Consider the following 15288-nt stretch of genomic DNA (forward strand, 5'->3'; position numbering starts at 1 on the left):
AATTTATTTGACACATCTTCATATGAAATCAAGATTTTCTTTAAGGGTAGACTTTGAATGAAATCAATTGTTATGTATACAATTTTTTATGATGATAGTACATAGAAAACCTGTTTATTCACGGTATAAGGCTTTCTAGACAATAATTGTCTCTTACTTATTACTAAGTAGTTGAGCTATATTTTATTACTGATCAGAGCTATTTATTGAAGGGTTGACCGCTTATTCAAGCGAGTCTTAATCAAACAACATGTAGGCTTATAGGCCTACGGATTTGGTGGATTGAAATTTGAACTGGTGATTGGCATAGAACTGGAACTCTTAGGCCCGATTTCACCAAACACCAAACCAACAGTTTAACGAAATGAAAACTGCAGTTTGGCCGTAAGCGACAGAATCGAATTTCACCACACTCGTTTAGGGTCACGTGACTCCCAAAACTCCAGTTCAAACTTACCGGCCAAGTTTGGTCGGTCAGCCTTCGAAAACGGGGGATTCTAACCTATGTTTTGTTTTCATTGCACTATCACATTATCACAAACAAAAGCAATCTATTGCCGCGTCCCGGCGTACTGCAATCGTAAAGAGCTGAGAGTTTAGGTTTTGTCATTTCAAATTTTGTTCAATAAGATTATTATTGTTTCCATTTACTTATAAATTAGTAAGTTTATTAAATTATTAGTTATGGAACGGCCAAAAGCCAGGAGGAGGTGTTATGAATTGGCTTTTGAAAGTGACAGCGATGAAGAAAATGTTATTCGCCGTCCAAGATGGATAAAAGAAAGAGCTAATGAATTTGATGATTTAGATAATATAGATTTCATCACCAAATACAGATTATCTAAACGAACAGTTTTATGTGTACTGGAACTCATTGAACATAAGCTGGAATTTCCTTCAGACAAGTAAGTTGAGATAAATGAAATTTGGATTCCCTGCCTATGTATATTATAAAAACTAACAAATTTCACTCTTTACTGTCCTTTACAAAATTTACAAATTGTTTTGTTATGAAATTTCAGACATCATAGAAACCTCTCATAGATATTTTTATCAAGTACGATACCGTACGTACCTAATCATTTTCAGAGATTTGGGACTATACTCTATAACAGCAACCATTACAAGAAATGTGTGTATGGTATATAGTTACAATGGTTTTAAATTTTTATCATACAGAATTGATAAATTTTTAGAGTGGCCCATCGCTAAATCATGGGACAGTTCCATAATCACAATGCAACAATGCTAATCTGTATAATGGAACCTAGGTAAGGTAACTTACAGTACTTACATAATAGGCTAATATAGTTAGGCCTATATAATAATATTTATTTTACTAAAAGTAACGTGTTATTCAATAAAATTTAAGTTAATTCTAATTTTTTAAGGGTTGATATAAAGCTGAGTAAAGGATTTCTATAATTATTACAGAATAATTATTCTCAATGTGTCTCTTTACTCAGCTTTATATATCAAAGGTTGATATAAAGCTGAGTAAAGAATTTCTATAATTATTATAGAATAATTATTCTCCATGTGTCTCTTTACTCAGCTTTATATCAACCCTTAAAAATTTAGAATGAACTTAAATTTTATTGAATAGGCCTAGCATGTTACTTTTTGGCAGAAATTTGAACGTAATTTTAAGCGAAAGTGTCTTTTTAAAATATTTATTCATGTACCCAAGTCCAGGAATATTGAAAAAGTTTCAGGCGATTTCATGTTTTTCACCGTAATCTGTAGGCTACAAACTTGAATTTGAACAAATAAATTATCAGCCTATTTTTCTTATTTTCAGGAATGATTGTGTATCACCAATCAACCAATTACTTTGTGCCCTTCGATTCTACGCTACAGGCTGTTATCAATCAGTTTCTGGGGATCTAAGTGGTTTTAGTACAGCCACCGCCCACAGAATTGTGCACAGGGTGAGCTGCGCGATTGCATCCATAAGGGAACACTTTTTGAGATTTCCTGAGACTCCGGAGGAAATAAAAGAAAATCAATTACAATTTCATAAAATTGCCAAGTTTCCGAGAGTTGTGGGTGCCATAGATTGCACTCATATACGATTTGGAAAGTGCCCAAGTGAGTAAAATAACTTTTTTTATTTATAACCTTAGAATATTTACTCAATATTTTTGAATGAACTGTATTATTATTGTAGTATGCAGCTGATAGAACGGCTAGGACCAGTGAGTCTAATCTTAGTGTAACAATTCTTTCCTTTCAGGAAGAAAACAGTTTTTGGAACAATAAACGTAATCTATTCTAAAATCCTTAATTTTTGAAAGAATTGTTTAGGAAAAATTAGATATGAAATGGATGAGGTGCACTTGCTCACATGTCACAGATCTTGACTCCAAAGTACCAATGCAATATGAATCATGCCTAGCTGTCATATCTTCCTATGTTTTTATACAAGTAGGTTGTATTCCATTTTACTCAGCTGCACAGTTTTGTACCCCTCTGTTTGGATAAATAGTGTGCACGTGAGCCCCCAATTGGTAGTGAGAACTGATGAGAGAGTTCGATGAGGGTTGAGAAAGGCTTGCTTCAGAAGCTGAAATATTACCCATGCTCATAATGTAAGTTTCTCAATGTTCTTGTTTCTCAATTAGTTGTTAGTTTCATTATTAGTTATATCTATTATTAATATATGTTTTTCAATTCACAGATGCTGAAGATGGCGAAGTTTTTCGAAACAGGAAAAACTTTTTCTCCCTGAACGTCCAGGCTATTTGCAATGCTAATTTAGAGATGTTGGACATTGTTGCGAGGTGGCCAGGCAGTACACACGATTCATTCATTTTCAATAATAGTTTGATAAAAACAAATTTCGAAAATGGAAGGTAAAGTTTTTTCTAACCAGCATGAATTATTTTGATAAATTAAAATAACACATTTATGTTAATTTGTCATCCAGTAGTTCTCAAACTTGTCCAGGTACTGCATCCCCTACTACTACTTCAATAACACATACACTCTCTCATTTGCTAGTGGATTCTCCTAATCTATTTAAGGAGAAAGTAATGCCTCAACCACACAAGGTTGATTGAAGTCGACACCAATTAAGCTGATAGTGTAAATAAAGGCCGAAAGAATAGTTGAAATAGCACAATCAAAAAATATAAATTCAAGTAGCCATACAAGAAAATAATGTATTCTTAAAATTGATAAATTAGTATTTTTATCAATACATCAGATTGGTTATGATTTGTGGTTCCGATATGAACTAGATAGCCCAATTTCTATTTGCCTCTCTACTATCTACTCGCCATATCTAATTGACTTCAATCAAAATACTAATAAAATACTTGTAATAAGTTTGCTCTTGAATGTATGTTAGGATGCGGCCAATACACCACAAGCCGGTCTTTAGTGTCCTAGCTGAGCAACAACTATTACTTGCTCACACTACCAAGTAGGCTGCAAACATGTCTTGTTTTTGTTTAGTTTTGCAAGCAAGCGAATTTTTGTGGGCTTATTGGTTGAAAAATCCTTCTTATGATGAAATAATTATGTATTAATTTATTTTCCATTATTCCAGGTATGGGGATGCCTTGTTAGTTGGAGATTCTGGATATGGCTGCAAAAACTATTTAATAACTCCACTGGAGAACTGTGTAACGCCAGCAGACCATTTATTCAATGAGTCACAAATAAGAACGAGGAACCCGATTGAACGCATGTTTGGGGTTTGGAAAAGAAGATTTCCAGCAATGGCATTAGGGCTGCGTTTGAATTTGGAGAATTCATTCCCAGTTATAGTTGCTACTGCTGTACTCCATAACGTTGCACAACAATCCAGAGAAGTGATTCCTCGTGATGATGAGGCAGTGGTTCTTCCTGCTCCTTGGGATGTTCTCATAGCTGAAGGAGACATAAGAGCACCACTCATCAATGTTGGAGGACCCCAGAGAGGAAACGTCAACTTCAGAGTACGCCATTCCCTTGTGACAAATTATTTTCACAGGTAGGTGTAGTACTCGAAATACGTTCTCAGTTGATAAAGAGATATGAAACATCTTCTTAAAATGTACGTATGCAGGGTCACTTATTTTCATTTGGAAAATAACATCAGAGTAGGCCTACCCTTCTTTTGATAATCTTTTAATATCAAATAACATATTAAAAACACCAATTATTACAACTGTGCGGTTTTAAATATTCATGTTTTTAATCTGTTATTTTATATTAGAAACATTTCAAAAAAGGGTACTCTGATGTTATCTTATAGATATGAAATAATAAGTTTTCTCACACTCATAATCATGTAACTTCTACAGATTTATTAGATTATCTTAACCTGTCAAAAATATTAGTGTATTGATGCCATTGAAGAATAAGAGTACAAGTAATGAGAATGACAACTCATAAAACAAAAGGTTTTTGTATCTTTGTGAAGTGAGTCATATGAATGGGAACCCTTCAATAAGTTGAAGACTGTTGTAGATATGATACTGTAACTTTCAGGATAAGTTATTGGTCGAATGCCTTTTGATGTACAACCGAATTTCAACCTCTCATAAGGGGGTTAGTTAGGGGTTGTAACTCGAATATTTTGAATCTAAACACCCATTGTGTGGTACATCATTTTGAAGGCCTTTTCAAAACGAGAAAGTTGACATCAATAAAAATGTGCTATGATATTTTTATCCAAAATGGCGGCTGATTGAACTTTATCAATCATTTCTTTAGAAACTAAAATATCAATCAGCCGTCATTTTGGATAAAAGTATCATAGAACATTTTTATTGATGTTATCATTCTTTTTTTGAAAAGGCCTTTAAAATGATGTACCACACAATGGGTGTCTACATATAAAATATTAAAGTTACAACCCCTAAAGGTAAAGTGTTTGACCAATAACTTATCCTGAAATTTACAGTATTATATCCACAACAATCTCCAATTATTGAAGGGTTCCCATATATATGACTCTTTCTGTATATTGAATATATTACTTATTTGATATATTTGTTCATGCAGTGTTGTGACAATATAGAATTCTTGTTTTGAAATAGAGAAAAATCTGAGTTTCTGGTTTTAGTCTTGCGATTTATCTTTAAACACTTTAATAAAATGGGTGTTTACTTACATATAATATACATTTACTAAAAGGTAATCCTTGCACGAGACGTGAATAAAAACAGACAGATGAATCGTCTTCTGGACATATAATTTGTAATAGAAAGTTTGATGCAATGGATAGTTATCATTTTTGAATTTACATCCAGTCATCTATTAATAATTAATCACAACACTGTAATTCTCAATAATCGAAATGTGCTATCAAGGGTCATGTTAAACTGTAACACAGCTGTTCTACTTTAATATGCCTGTATTCAAATATATTGAGATCTTTGTCTGTATTTCACAAACATAAACCAATAATAGACGTTATATACGACTTAATACTCATTTATCTTTGTTTTCAGACTTGCACAACGGGAAGTAGAGAATGCCGTGGGAGCATTTGAGAATGGAGAATAACATATGCAAATTAATATGATGAGATTTTTTATATTTACACGAAAAAAATAAAATAATTATTGGATCACATAAATACTATCTTCATTACTTTTTTAAACGTTCTAATTCCGCAAGAAGTAACATTTTCTTGATCACTTCTTGTTCAGTTTTCTCCCGTTCCTGTTTTGTTTTCTCCTGCTCCTGAACCAGCTTCTCTCTCTCCTGCTCTTTCTGCATTAGCAGACATTCCATTGTTACTTCGTGCTCTTTCCTTGCCTGCTCCTCTGCAACCTGCAGGTTTTTAATTTTACATGAAGCTAGAGCTATAGCTTCGCTCTCTTTCAAAACAGGCCTTCTTCTATTGTGAAGGTGTCTGGTTGTTCTAATTTTTGAAATGGGCGTTGACCTCTGTATCACCCCCTTCTCTTCCTCTGGTGTGATAGTTGGTTTCGGAAGAGCCGATGTTGAGGCTATTGGTGAATGAGAAGCCTCATCCACAAGAACCTTGGCTCGAGGGGTTCTGAGAAGGCCTGGAGAGTATGACTCCCAATCACCATTCACAAGCATCTGTTGAGAAAAAAAATCACATATTAATATGAAATCGATGATGGTTTATTGAAGAGTATTCTGCTCGAACTACTAATTTCATAATTTTCTAGACACAAGAAGCACATGATTGTAACAAGAAATTTTTAATCATTTTGAAAATAAATTAATAATTATTTTGAACGATTTTCAGTTGGAGCCATTGTTAAGTATTTAGTCAAGTTATTAATATACATATATTATATAGTGAGGTCCACGTTATAATGACAGTATTTGATCAACTTAGGTTTCGCTATCCTTGTCTATTATTCGACAAAGCCGGTGTTACTATCCTTTTCTAGGTCCACAACGATGCCAATTATGTTTTTGACCGTGTAGAAATATAATAAATTAATGCAGAGAATTGGCATTGCTATTCTTCTATCTTTATCCACTGCCATTATAACGTGGACCGCACTATAGTCAAGTTGTTGAAATTGAAAAAAAATCAATCAAATATTTTCTAATCAATAAATTTGGACCATGAATTGATGATTAAAATTTGAAATTATTAGCGATAAATCATTATTATAATTATTATACATTTTTGGAATATGTAATTTTTAAATAAAATATAAATATATCCAGACATATGATGTACTTTCATTCTTGAATAAGACTAGCTAGAGAATAAATTCGGTACTAATATAAACAAGAAAACAGTAAGCCCATACTATAGTGAGGGAGAGTGGTGAAGTTAGAAGAGTTGAGATTTTGGCACAGGAACTCCTATAAACAGCGCTGATAAGGATGGTGTAAACACCCATTTGTGTGCATTTAGAGCTCGGGATTTAGCTAAGTTCTAGACTTTGAACATCTGGAGTCAGAAAATTGGCTTTACGAAACGGGGCATAGTCGTAGTTCACGTTTCAATTAAATTTCGAAAACTGGAAAATTGAACACAAAATAAGGAGAAAACAGTGTAAGGTTTAAGCTATTTTGAATTATTTAGGAATGTTTCATTTCGTCAAGGAAAAAGTTTCCAATTAAAGAAGCCAATTTTCTGACTTCAGCTGTTTTAAGTTTAGGACTTAGCTAAATCCCAAGCTCCGAAACCGGCCCTTAAGAGTGTCTCAGTGTAACAGCAGCTTAATAGCAAGGAAATTCTGATAGAAAGAATTAATAACTGACAACATTTTCATACATACCATTGTGGGTATTGGGGAGGAGTCCTGAACAGTGTAGTTTTGTTCGTCGCCACAGTCCACTTCCAAAGTCAATTCACAGTCAGTCGTCAGTTCTGCGATACCGGTACTACTGCTGTTTCCCGAACTTGAACTTGTAGCTGATTCTGTGAAAACAATGTTATTTTCTTATTCTTTGAATAAGTTCCAATTATACTAGTACGGTTCAAAAATACACAAGAAACAAACCTTTTGTGGTTTATGAATAGCTTTTTGCCGGTGAACAAGGTGCAGAAAAATGCACTCATTTATAGAGTGATTTGCAAAGTGATCTGTTATGCTCATTTCAACAATTTAATTGATTGTTTCATAAGATTATTGAAAAGTTTGAGATGAAGTTGCCAACATTGCTATGAGGAAATCTGTAGACCACAATCTAATTTAAGCCTAAATTTTACAAGAAAAATTATTAGCCTAGTCTTGAGCCATTTTTTTAGCTTCTTTCATTTCACAATAAATCACAGTGAAATTTTACTTTTTGCTGATGAATATACATAGTCTATTACGCTTGTTTCGTTTACTAGGAATATTCAGGGAATTATAACTAATAACAGTTACATTAGTTCAATATGTCTTTCAAATTATAGCATGAAATAATAATGTTAGGTATGGTTCTCATGTGATGATGCGAATATGAATATAGTACAATATTTTTACCAGATTACCTGTCCTCTTGATTAACCTAGGTACCTTATTTAGAGATAGTGAATATGAACCACTAATTAAAAATAGGATTTCTTTAGGCTCCGTAAGTGAAATAACGTGAGTTTAAATAAAAAAAGTGCTATAATAGAATGAAAAATCAATCCTACAAATTACTTACCAGTACTTGTTGCAACAGCATCTGAGTCGTAAATGTTATTAAAACCCTCAGCTCTTTTTTTTATTATAGGAATTACCCTCTCTATAATTTGATCTTCTTTCACAGTTCTATAAGGACCTCCACCTGAAAAAAAACATTGAATTTCTTGTAATATTAGCTATTAACATTAATGTAAAATTAAACCCGATTTTATCAAAAGCTTACAATGGAATAATAGGAAGAAAAAAGACAAATACTCTTAATAATTTTGATAAATTAACTTGATATTGGAAATAAATATTTTGTTTACATTTATATTCCTAATAGGTTACCGTATTCATTAATCTTTAATGCTGAAGATGAAAAACTATACGGTAAATATTCTGAATTTAGTAAATAGGCCTATATAACAGCATTGAAGTGAAGTGTAATGACCTTGAAAAATCAAATTTTGAAACTGAAAATTACATTAAAAATTTTGAATAATATTACCTACAATCTTATTTAACTAACGGTAAATATTTGAGGTTTTAAAAAATGTTTCAATGTTAAAACAAGTTTTCTGTTTTATAGCAGCTACAAATATTTATTCATACATTGATAAATACAATGTCATTCTCAAGTATGAATGATTGGAAAAGGAACAACAGGCTTAAAGCCAAACCCAAAACTGTTCCTTTCCCAAATTTGGAGAAGTTGTCCAGAAAAAGGTTATATTAGTTAATAAGTTATGTCCAATTTGGAGTTCAAAATATAATTATATAAACTACGAATTAAGATAAGTAAATAAAAAATATACAAGGTTTTACACTTACCTGTTGCATATTTATTAGTATTCATTGCAGTTATGACGGCTTTTGCTTTTTTTTTTAAATTCTCCCACAGTGTTTTTAATGAGTTGAAATCTCGTTCCATGTGGGTGTTGAAGCTATTAAATTCTTTTCCTATCTTAATCCACTCCAATTGTTTGATTTTATTAGAAATGCCATCAGTTTTCTTACATTCAATGATACTGTAATATTTTTCTACCAAATCAATGAGAAGCATTTTCTCACTGTTTATAAAAACAGGCTCTCTAAACTTTTTTGCACTAGACTTCTCCATAATATTACTTTATATTTTTGTAGCCTACCTATTACCTAATTAAAACTAAAACGAAAGAAAACAAATAAATTCTGAATTAAAAATATTATCTAAAACTAATTAACAAAACTTTAAAAACTATTTAAACTATAAAAATTATTAAAGAAAAAGGCAACCATGTGGCAACAACAAACTACAAGACAACAAACGACGAAGGTTTTAGGTTATAAAAATGACGTCAATCGAATTCACTGCCTTCACGATACCCCAAAACGACGGTTTCGGAATCTTCAGTCAGTTTGTGCTGGTGAAATCCGTCAGCATTCAAAACTTCTGTTCAGCCAGGAACCACAGTTTCGAAAACGGCGGTTTCAGAAATTTTGGTGAAATTGGGCCTTATTGAAGTTCATGATCGAAATCAACCCTGAATGGAATCACTAATTACATTGATTGAAGCTTCTGAAATTGTATAATAATCATAATTGAAGGTTAGAGGATCAGTCAATAAATCTTGATAATCGGAAGGAGAAAAGGGAGATAAACTTAAAAAGAAACTAAGTAAACTTTTAAAACTGAGACATTGGATAAGGAGTGAATTCAGTGACTGAGATAATAAGAGTGTAAATAACATTTGAATAAAGAATAGACTAGACATGGATGATGAGTCATTAGACAATTGGCGTAAAAGTGAGTCATGAGAGAAAAATATAGGTACAGACTTATCATGTTTCAGATTATATATTATATTATTTTATGCTATGTTACTAGATTCCAAAGAAACCAAAGAAGATTCAAAAATTGAAAAGATCGCACCACATCAGAGAATATGAGGAAGAAATGAAGAAGTCACTTGCTGAACTCTTTCCCAATTGATAATTAATAATTCCATTCAATCCTACCAAGCAATAGACCTAGTTGCTATCTGAATTAAGATTCTACACCGTAGACTAGCTACCTAATTAGAAATGAAAATTCGCCAATGAATATTTATTTATTTATTTATTTATTTATTTATTCATACATGGATACAATAACAAATCATATAAATATGATTGGGAAGGAACAACAGGCTTGGCCCTAATCTAAAAAATCTAATTGCTGCTTGGGGGTTGTGATAAAATGTTAAATAATTCCCTGATTTGTGGCATTGATATTCCCCCACTTCACGAAATACAAATTCAATTGAAAACTGTTGTAATAGTTACAACAGTTGTAATAGTTCAGTACAAGAGTATACTGAACTACAGATGAATTCCTTAAAAGGTATTTATACAATAAAGTGCATATTCGATGGAAAATTATACACATTATAGAATGAAACTCAAATCTTGCATATATAATAATGTAATATAATCGTGAATTGCATAATATGAAATGTATATTATGGGTATAGAGAAATTCGTCAGAAATCTGATTCTAAGCTGAGAAATGCAAGCATGTTAATGATCACTATTTTTCAACAAGATTAAAATAAAAAATTGGAAATAGATTTTATGTCTGGGTAGCAAACCTTATCTGTTTCAAATTACACAAAAAGCAACCATTGTGAGAATCCCTCTCACAAGCCCCAAGCAGCAATTAGATTTTTCTTAAATGAAGGGCGAACCCTTCATTTAAGAAAAATCTAATTGCTGCTTGGGGGTTGTGATAAAATGTTAAATAAGCTTTTTGAGAACTTTTCAATAAAATGTTACAATTTGACATACGCTCTACTAAGGTCTAGGATTTTTTGGTGAAAATGTTTTCAAAACCTCCCAAAATTACGCTAGAAATTAACGTAACTTTAATTCAATTAAAATATTAACTGCTTCTTATATTTGATAGAGCTTCTCAATCAGCGATCTATATAGCAGTCCATGGAGCATGTTTCCAGTTTTCTGCTGAAGGATAGAACATGCAACAAAAAATGTTTTGTTTCAAGGTCAGGAATTTGCACTACCCTATTCAATTTTCAAACAAAAGGGAAGACAGCTTTTTGTCAGTGACATTTTGGGCTGAAAACAGGAATCCAACACTCGCCCTCTAGCAGTCTCCTTCACTCAATCACTCTCTCTCCCTCTAACACACACTTTCTCACACCCACTCTCTCACTCACTCACACTTTATCTCTCTCTCACTCACACACACATACAGTCCCACACATACACAAACGCACATGCACCTACTTTCTATTTTCCAGTCACCACTATATTTTTCTCCACTATACGTGCTATAGTGTGTCCAACGGCTAACTCCAAGGTACGAAGTGGAGAGGGTATGATGGTTTGGTTTTGAATTTCTGAGACAAGACAAGACAAGAGTTCTTCCATTCGAGAATTTCTGTTTGTTAGTTCACTTTTCACTACGGTTTAAACTTTAAAGCTTTAAAGTGGATGACATATCGCACAGTGCGCTCCAGTAATCCAGTGAGATAGTTAGTTGTAGTGTATAGGTTTGTTTTAATTATTGAGTTTCTTCTTCTTCTTCATGTGCCGTCTCCATGGCGGAGGTTGGCTATCATGATGGCAATTTTCACCCTGCTTACAGCTGACTTGAAAAGTTCATTTGAGGTGCACTTGAACCAATCCCTTAAATTGTGCAACCAAGATATCCTTCTTCGCCCCACTGACCTCCTACCTGTTATTTTGCCTTGCATAATGAGGTGCAATATTCCATACTTGTGACCTCTCATTATGTGACCCAGGTACCTTAATTTGCGCTCCTTGATTTCACCAATGAGTTGCAGTTTCTTACTCATTCTCCTCAGAACCTCTTCATTTGTAACATGATCGGTGTATGAGATTCTCAGCATTCTGTGATAGGTCCACATCTCAAAGGCTTGTATTTTCTTCTCACCCCATCTATTCAATGTCCATGCTTCCACACCATATAATAGTACAGGAAACACGAAACATTTAAGGAGACGCATTCGTAATTCAAGCTTGATGTCTTTTGATGTCAGTAAATTCTTGATCCTGATAAATGTGGAACGTGCTTTCTCTATTCTTATTCTGAGTTCTGAGCAGTTATCAGCATTGGGAGTTACCCGTGTCCCAAGGTACGTGTAGGAATCCACCCGCTCCAAACGGATTCCTTCAGCGAATAGATCCCCGATAGGAGGTTGGTCTTTGGTGATTACCATGTACCGTAAACCGGGGTGAATTCGGACTACTGTGGCGAAGTCGGACAGAGCTACCCGCGTCTACTGATTTTGAATTTGGAGGCATTAGACACTCGATATAACCTCAAAAAGTGGTGACTCGAGAAGGCAGTAAGCTGTTGAATGTTGTTTACATGTTTTAAGAACCAACACACGTGATATTTCGAGTGAATAAATAGAAATTTGAAGTGCCAAAAATATTGATTTACATTTATATTGATCAAAACCTCCACAATCATCGATATCAAAGTAAGTTGAAGCTTGCACTTATTTTTCTTCGATAATACATATTCTCAGCTACATAACCAAACTTTCACATTCTATGTTTTCGACTTTTTAGTATTTTTATATAATAAATACTGAAAAGTCACACTTTTCAGGGGCGAATTCGGACATGCCAAGAATGGTTGTAAAATGGTGTTTAAAGTTTAAATGTCAAAACAAACGTAATTTTTCATTATTCTATGCATTGCGGTACAGATACGGTATCGTGACAAACTTTTTTTTTGGGGGGGGGGGGCAAAATGTTTTATGAGTGAAGGGGTGTACAACATGCCAATATTGTGTAGTTTTTCATTATTTTATGTTTAGCTAATGCATTATTGTGTACCTACATTTTTATTACCTATTCTATGCATGTCGGTACAGAGGTGTACTGTGATCAACTTTTATTGTTGGGAGGGGGGGAGTAGAATAACTTTTTCTTGAAGGGGGTACAACATGCCAATATTGTGAACTTTTTCATTATTTTATGTTTAGATAAAATGAGTTACAGTGTAATGTTTCATTATTATTAGCTTAGTGGTACGGAGGCGTACCGTGACCTACTTTTTTAAAATGGGGGGGGGCAAAAATATTTTTTGTGGAGTACAACATGTCAATATTGTGTAGTTCAGGCATTGACAAAATTCTTTTTTTTAAGGGTTTTCAACATGACAAGGAAATATAAGCCAGTCCTTGGGCCAACTGGCCACAAGAAATATAGTGAAGAATCACTTCTAAAAGCTGTAAGAGAGGTGAAGACTGGATTACTAACGATACATAAAGCTGCAGAGAAACATGGGGTCCCAAGGTCTACGCTATCAGATTATCTGAAAAGAAGCCGTTCAGGACAAATGCATCGTAAACCGGGGGGACAACCTGTTTTGTCAAACAATGATGAACAATGTTTGATGGATGGACTCCTTGTATGTGCAGAGTGGGGTTACCCACTACACGCTGCAGACGTGAAAGATGTTGTGCAGTCTTTTCTGAACCGGGAGGGTAGGGTAGTGAAGCGTTTCAAAGACAATAGGCCTGGAGAGGATTGGACTTGGAATTTTTTAAAAAGACACCCCCAACTGACCAATAGGTTCGCGGAGAACATCAAGAGGTGCAGAGCAGCAGTTGATGCTGAGGCAGTAAAAAGCTATTTTGAACACTTAGACAAAACTCTTGAGCCTGAAGGAAGTGCTGCAATTCCACCTGAAAATTGGTGAACTTCGATGAAACAAATTTTTCCGATGACCCCGGATCCAAAAAAGTAATTGTGCGTCGAGGCTGCCGCCGTCCAGAAAGAATAATGGACCACTCTAAAAGCTCCACTAGTGTTATGATGGCAGTAAATGGGAGGGGTGATCTACTGCCACCATTCACTGTGTACAAATCTCAATTTTTGTACCCCACCTGGATAGAGGGTGGTCTCCAGGAATGAGATATGGATGTAGCAAGAGTGGTGGTTTGACATGCGCCTGTTCGAGGAATGGTTCATCACGGTGGCCCTCGTCTATTTTCGTGACAAAGTGGGGAGAAAGTTGTTGATTGGTGACAACCTAGCCAGTCACTTCTCAGCTGAGGTTATAAGACTGTGTAAGCTGAATGGCATTGATTTTGTTTTCTTTCCGCCAAATTCTACCCACTTATTCCAGCCGTTGGATGTTGCAGTTTTCAGAAGCATGAAAGCTGCCTGGCGTAGCACATTAGGAGAGTGGAAGAAGAGGAACAGAGGTGCTGTGCAAAAATCTGTGTTCCCCAGACTTTTGCGTGAAGCTATAGAATCCATGGGGGACAAACTTCGAGCGAACATCATTGCTGGATTTAGGGCTACTGGTCTAATCCCATTAGACAAAGAGGAGGTGCTCAAGAAGCTACCTAAGCAAGCAGATGATACTTCACCAAATTGGTGCGATGCTCTAAGAGAAAAGTTGGAGGAGACACGAAAAGGTGACACTCCTAAAAGTCGTGGGAAACGCGTGACTGTCCATCCAGGGCAGAGCATCACAACAACATGTTTGAATAATGACACCGACAATAACGTCCTGCAAACTGTTATGGCTGAAGAGGAAGGAATCTTTGCATCTGAGTCTGAAGAAAGTGATGCTGGCACCTCCCATGAAGAGCTGGTCGACATCCCTGATGAGCACAAGGCTGAAGGTGACTTCGTCCTTGTTAAATTCGTGACACAAGAAGATAACCGGGACAAAGTTTATGTTGGAAGAATCGAAAACATCCTTGATACAGAGAACACCGAATATGAAATTCGATTTTTAAGAAAGAAGGATGGAAAAAAGGAGATTACTTTCAGTTTTCCTGATATCCCAGACATTGAAACTGTGTCACTGGGATCAATCATAACAAAACTGAAACCCAAAAAACTGTGTAGAGAAAAGTTCATGTTCCCTGGACTAGAAGACTTTGTAAATATTAAGAATGTATACTAATATTATCTGATTGTGTTCAATTCATTCCTTCATATTATCTGATTGTATTTTTGTTTTTTTGCATTATTGATTTTGCATTATAGTAAATTTCAATAGTGAATTTTATGGATAAATGCTTCTAATTATTTTTAAAGGGTTTTCTGTTTTTTTTTTAAAACGAAAATATGTGTCCGAAATAGCCCCTAGTGTCATCAGAATTCGGAAATAAATGCAAAACAACCTGTGTCCGACTTCACCCCAACCCATGGGGTGAATCCGGACACAATTTGGGATTTAAAAAAAAAAAAAAACGGGTTGGTGTACAAATATGAAAATGGA

The 15288-nt window shown here is 34.5% G+C and overlaps 2 protein-coding genes across 2 annotated transcripts; one reads left to right on the forward strand and one right to left on the reverse strand.

Annotated features, from left to right (window-relative positions):
• The first annotated feature begins 320 nt into the window (after nucleotides 1-320).
• Nucleotides 321-5574, forward strand: LOC111054975 (putative nuclease HARBI1). Its single transcript, XM_039437561.1, has 5 exons — nucleotides 321-905; nucleotides 1802-2091; nucleotides 2681-2855; nucleotides 3554-3979; nucleotides 5445-5574. Exons 1-5 carry the CDS (start codon nucleotides 685-687, stop codon nucleotides 5497-5499), a joined length of 1167 nt encoding a protein of 388 aa, XP_039293495.1. The 5' UTR covers nucleotides 321-684; the 3' UTR covers nucleotides 5500-5574.
• On the reverse strand, nucleotides 5514-9525 carry LOC120353549 (myb/SANT-like DNA-binding domain-containing protein 3). Its single transcript, XM_039437571.1, has 4 exons — nucleotides 8865-9525; nucleotides 8071-8193; nucleotides 7212-7354; nucleotides 5514-6045 (listed from the first exon to the last, which is right to left on the reverse strand). Exons 1-4 carry the CDS (start codon nucleotides 9151-9153, stop codon nucleotides 5584-5586), a joined length of 1017 nt encoding a protein of 338 aa, XP_039293505.1. The 5' UTR covers nucleotides 9154-9525; the 3' UTR covers nucleotides 5514-5583.
• Nucleotides 9526-15288: the final 5763 nt, after the last annotated feature.

Source organism: Nilaparvata lugens, chromosome 1, assembly GCF_014356525.2.
Source record: "Nilaparvata lugens isolate BPH chromosome 1, ASM1435652v1, whole genome shotgun sequence".
In the NCBI taxonomy this organism is placed as follows: domain Eukaryota; kingdom Metazoa; phylum Arthropoda; class Insecta; order Hemiptera; family Delphacidae; genus Nilaparvata; species Nilaparvata lugens.

Bases quoted from the DNA above. Each gene is read 5' to 3' on its own strand.
- LOC111054975 (XM_039437561.1), top strand. From the start codon at position 685: ATGGAACGGCCAAAAGCCAGGAGGAGGTGTTATGAATTGGCTTTTGAA. The intron at 2,856-3,553 runs GTAAAGTTTTTT...CCATTATTCCAG, and splicing joins ACAAATTTCGAAAATGGAAG to GTATGGGGATGCCTTGTTAG. The intron at 3,980-5,444 runs GTAGGTGTAGTA...CTTTGTTTTCAG, and splicing joins GTGACAAATTATTTTCACAG to ACTTGCACAACGGGAAGTAG.
- LOC120353549 (XM_039437571.1), bottom strand. From the start codon at position 9,153: ATGGAGAAGTCTAGTGCAAAAAAGTTTAGAGAGCCTGTTTTTATAAAC. The intron at 7,355-8,070 runs GTAAGTAATTTG...TTGTTTTCACAG, and splicing joins TGCTGTTGCAACAAGTACTG to AATCAGCTACAAGTTCAAGT. The intron at 6,046-7,211 runs GTATGTATGAAA...TTTTCTCAACAG, and splicing joins CCTCCCCAATACCCACAATG to ATGCTTGTGAATGGTGATTG.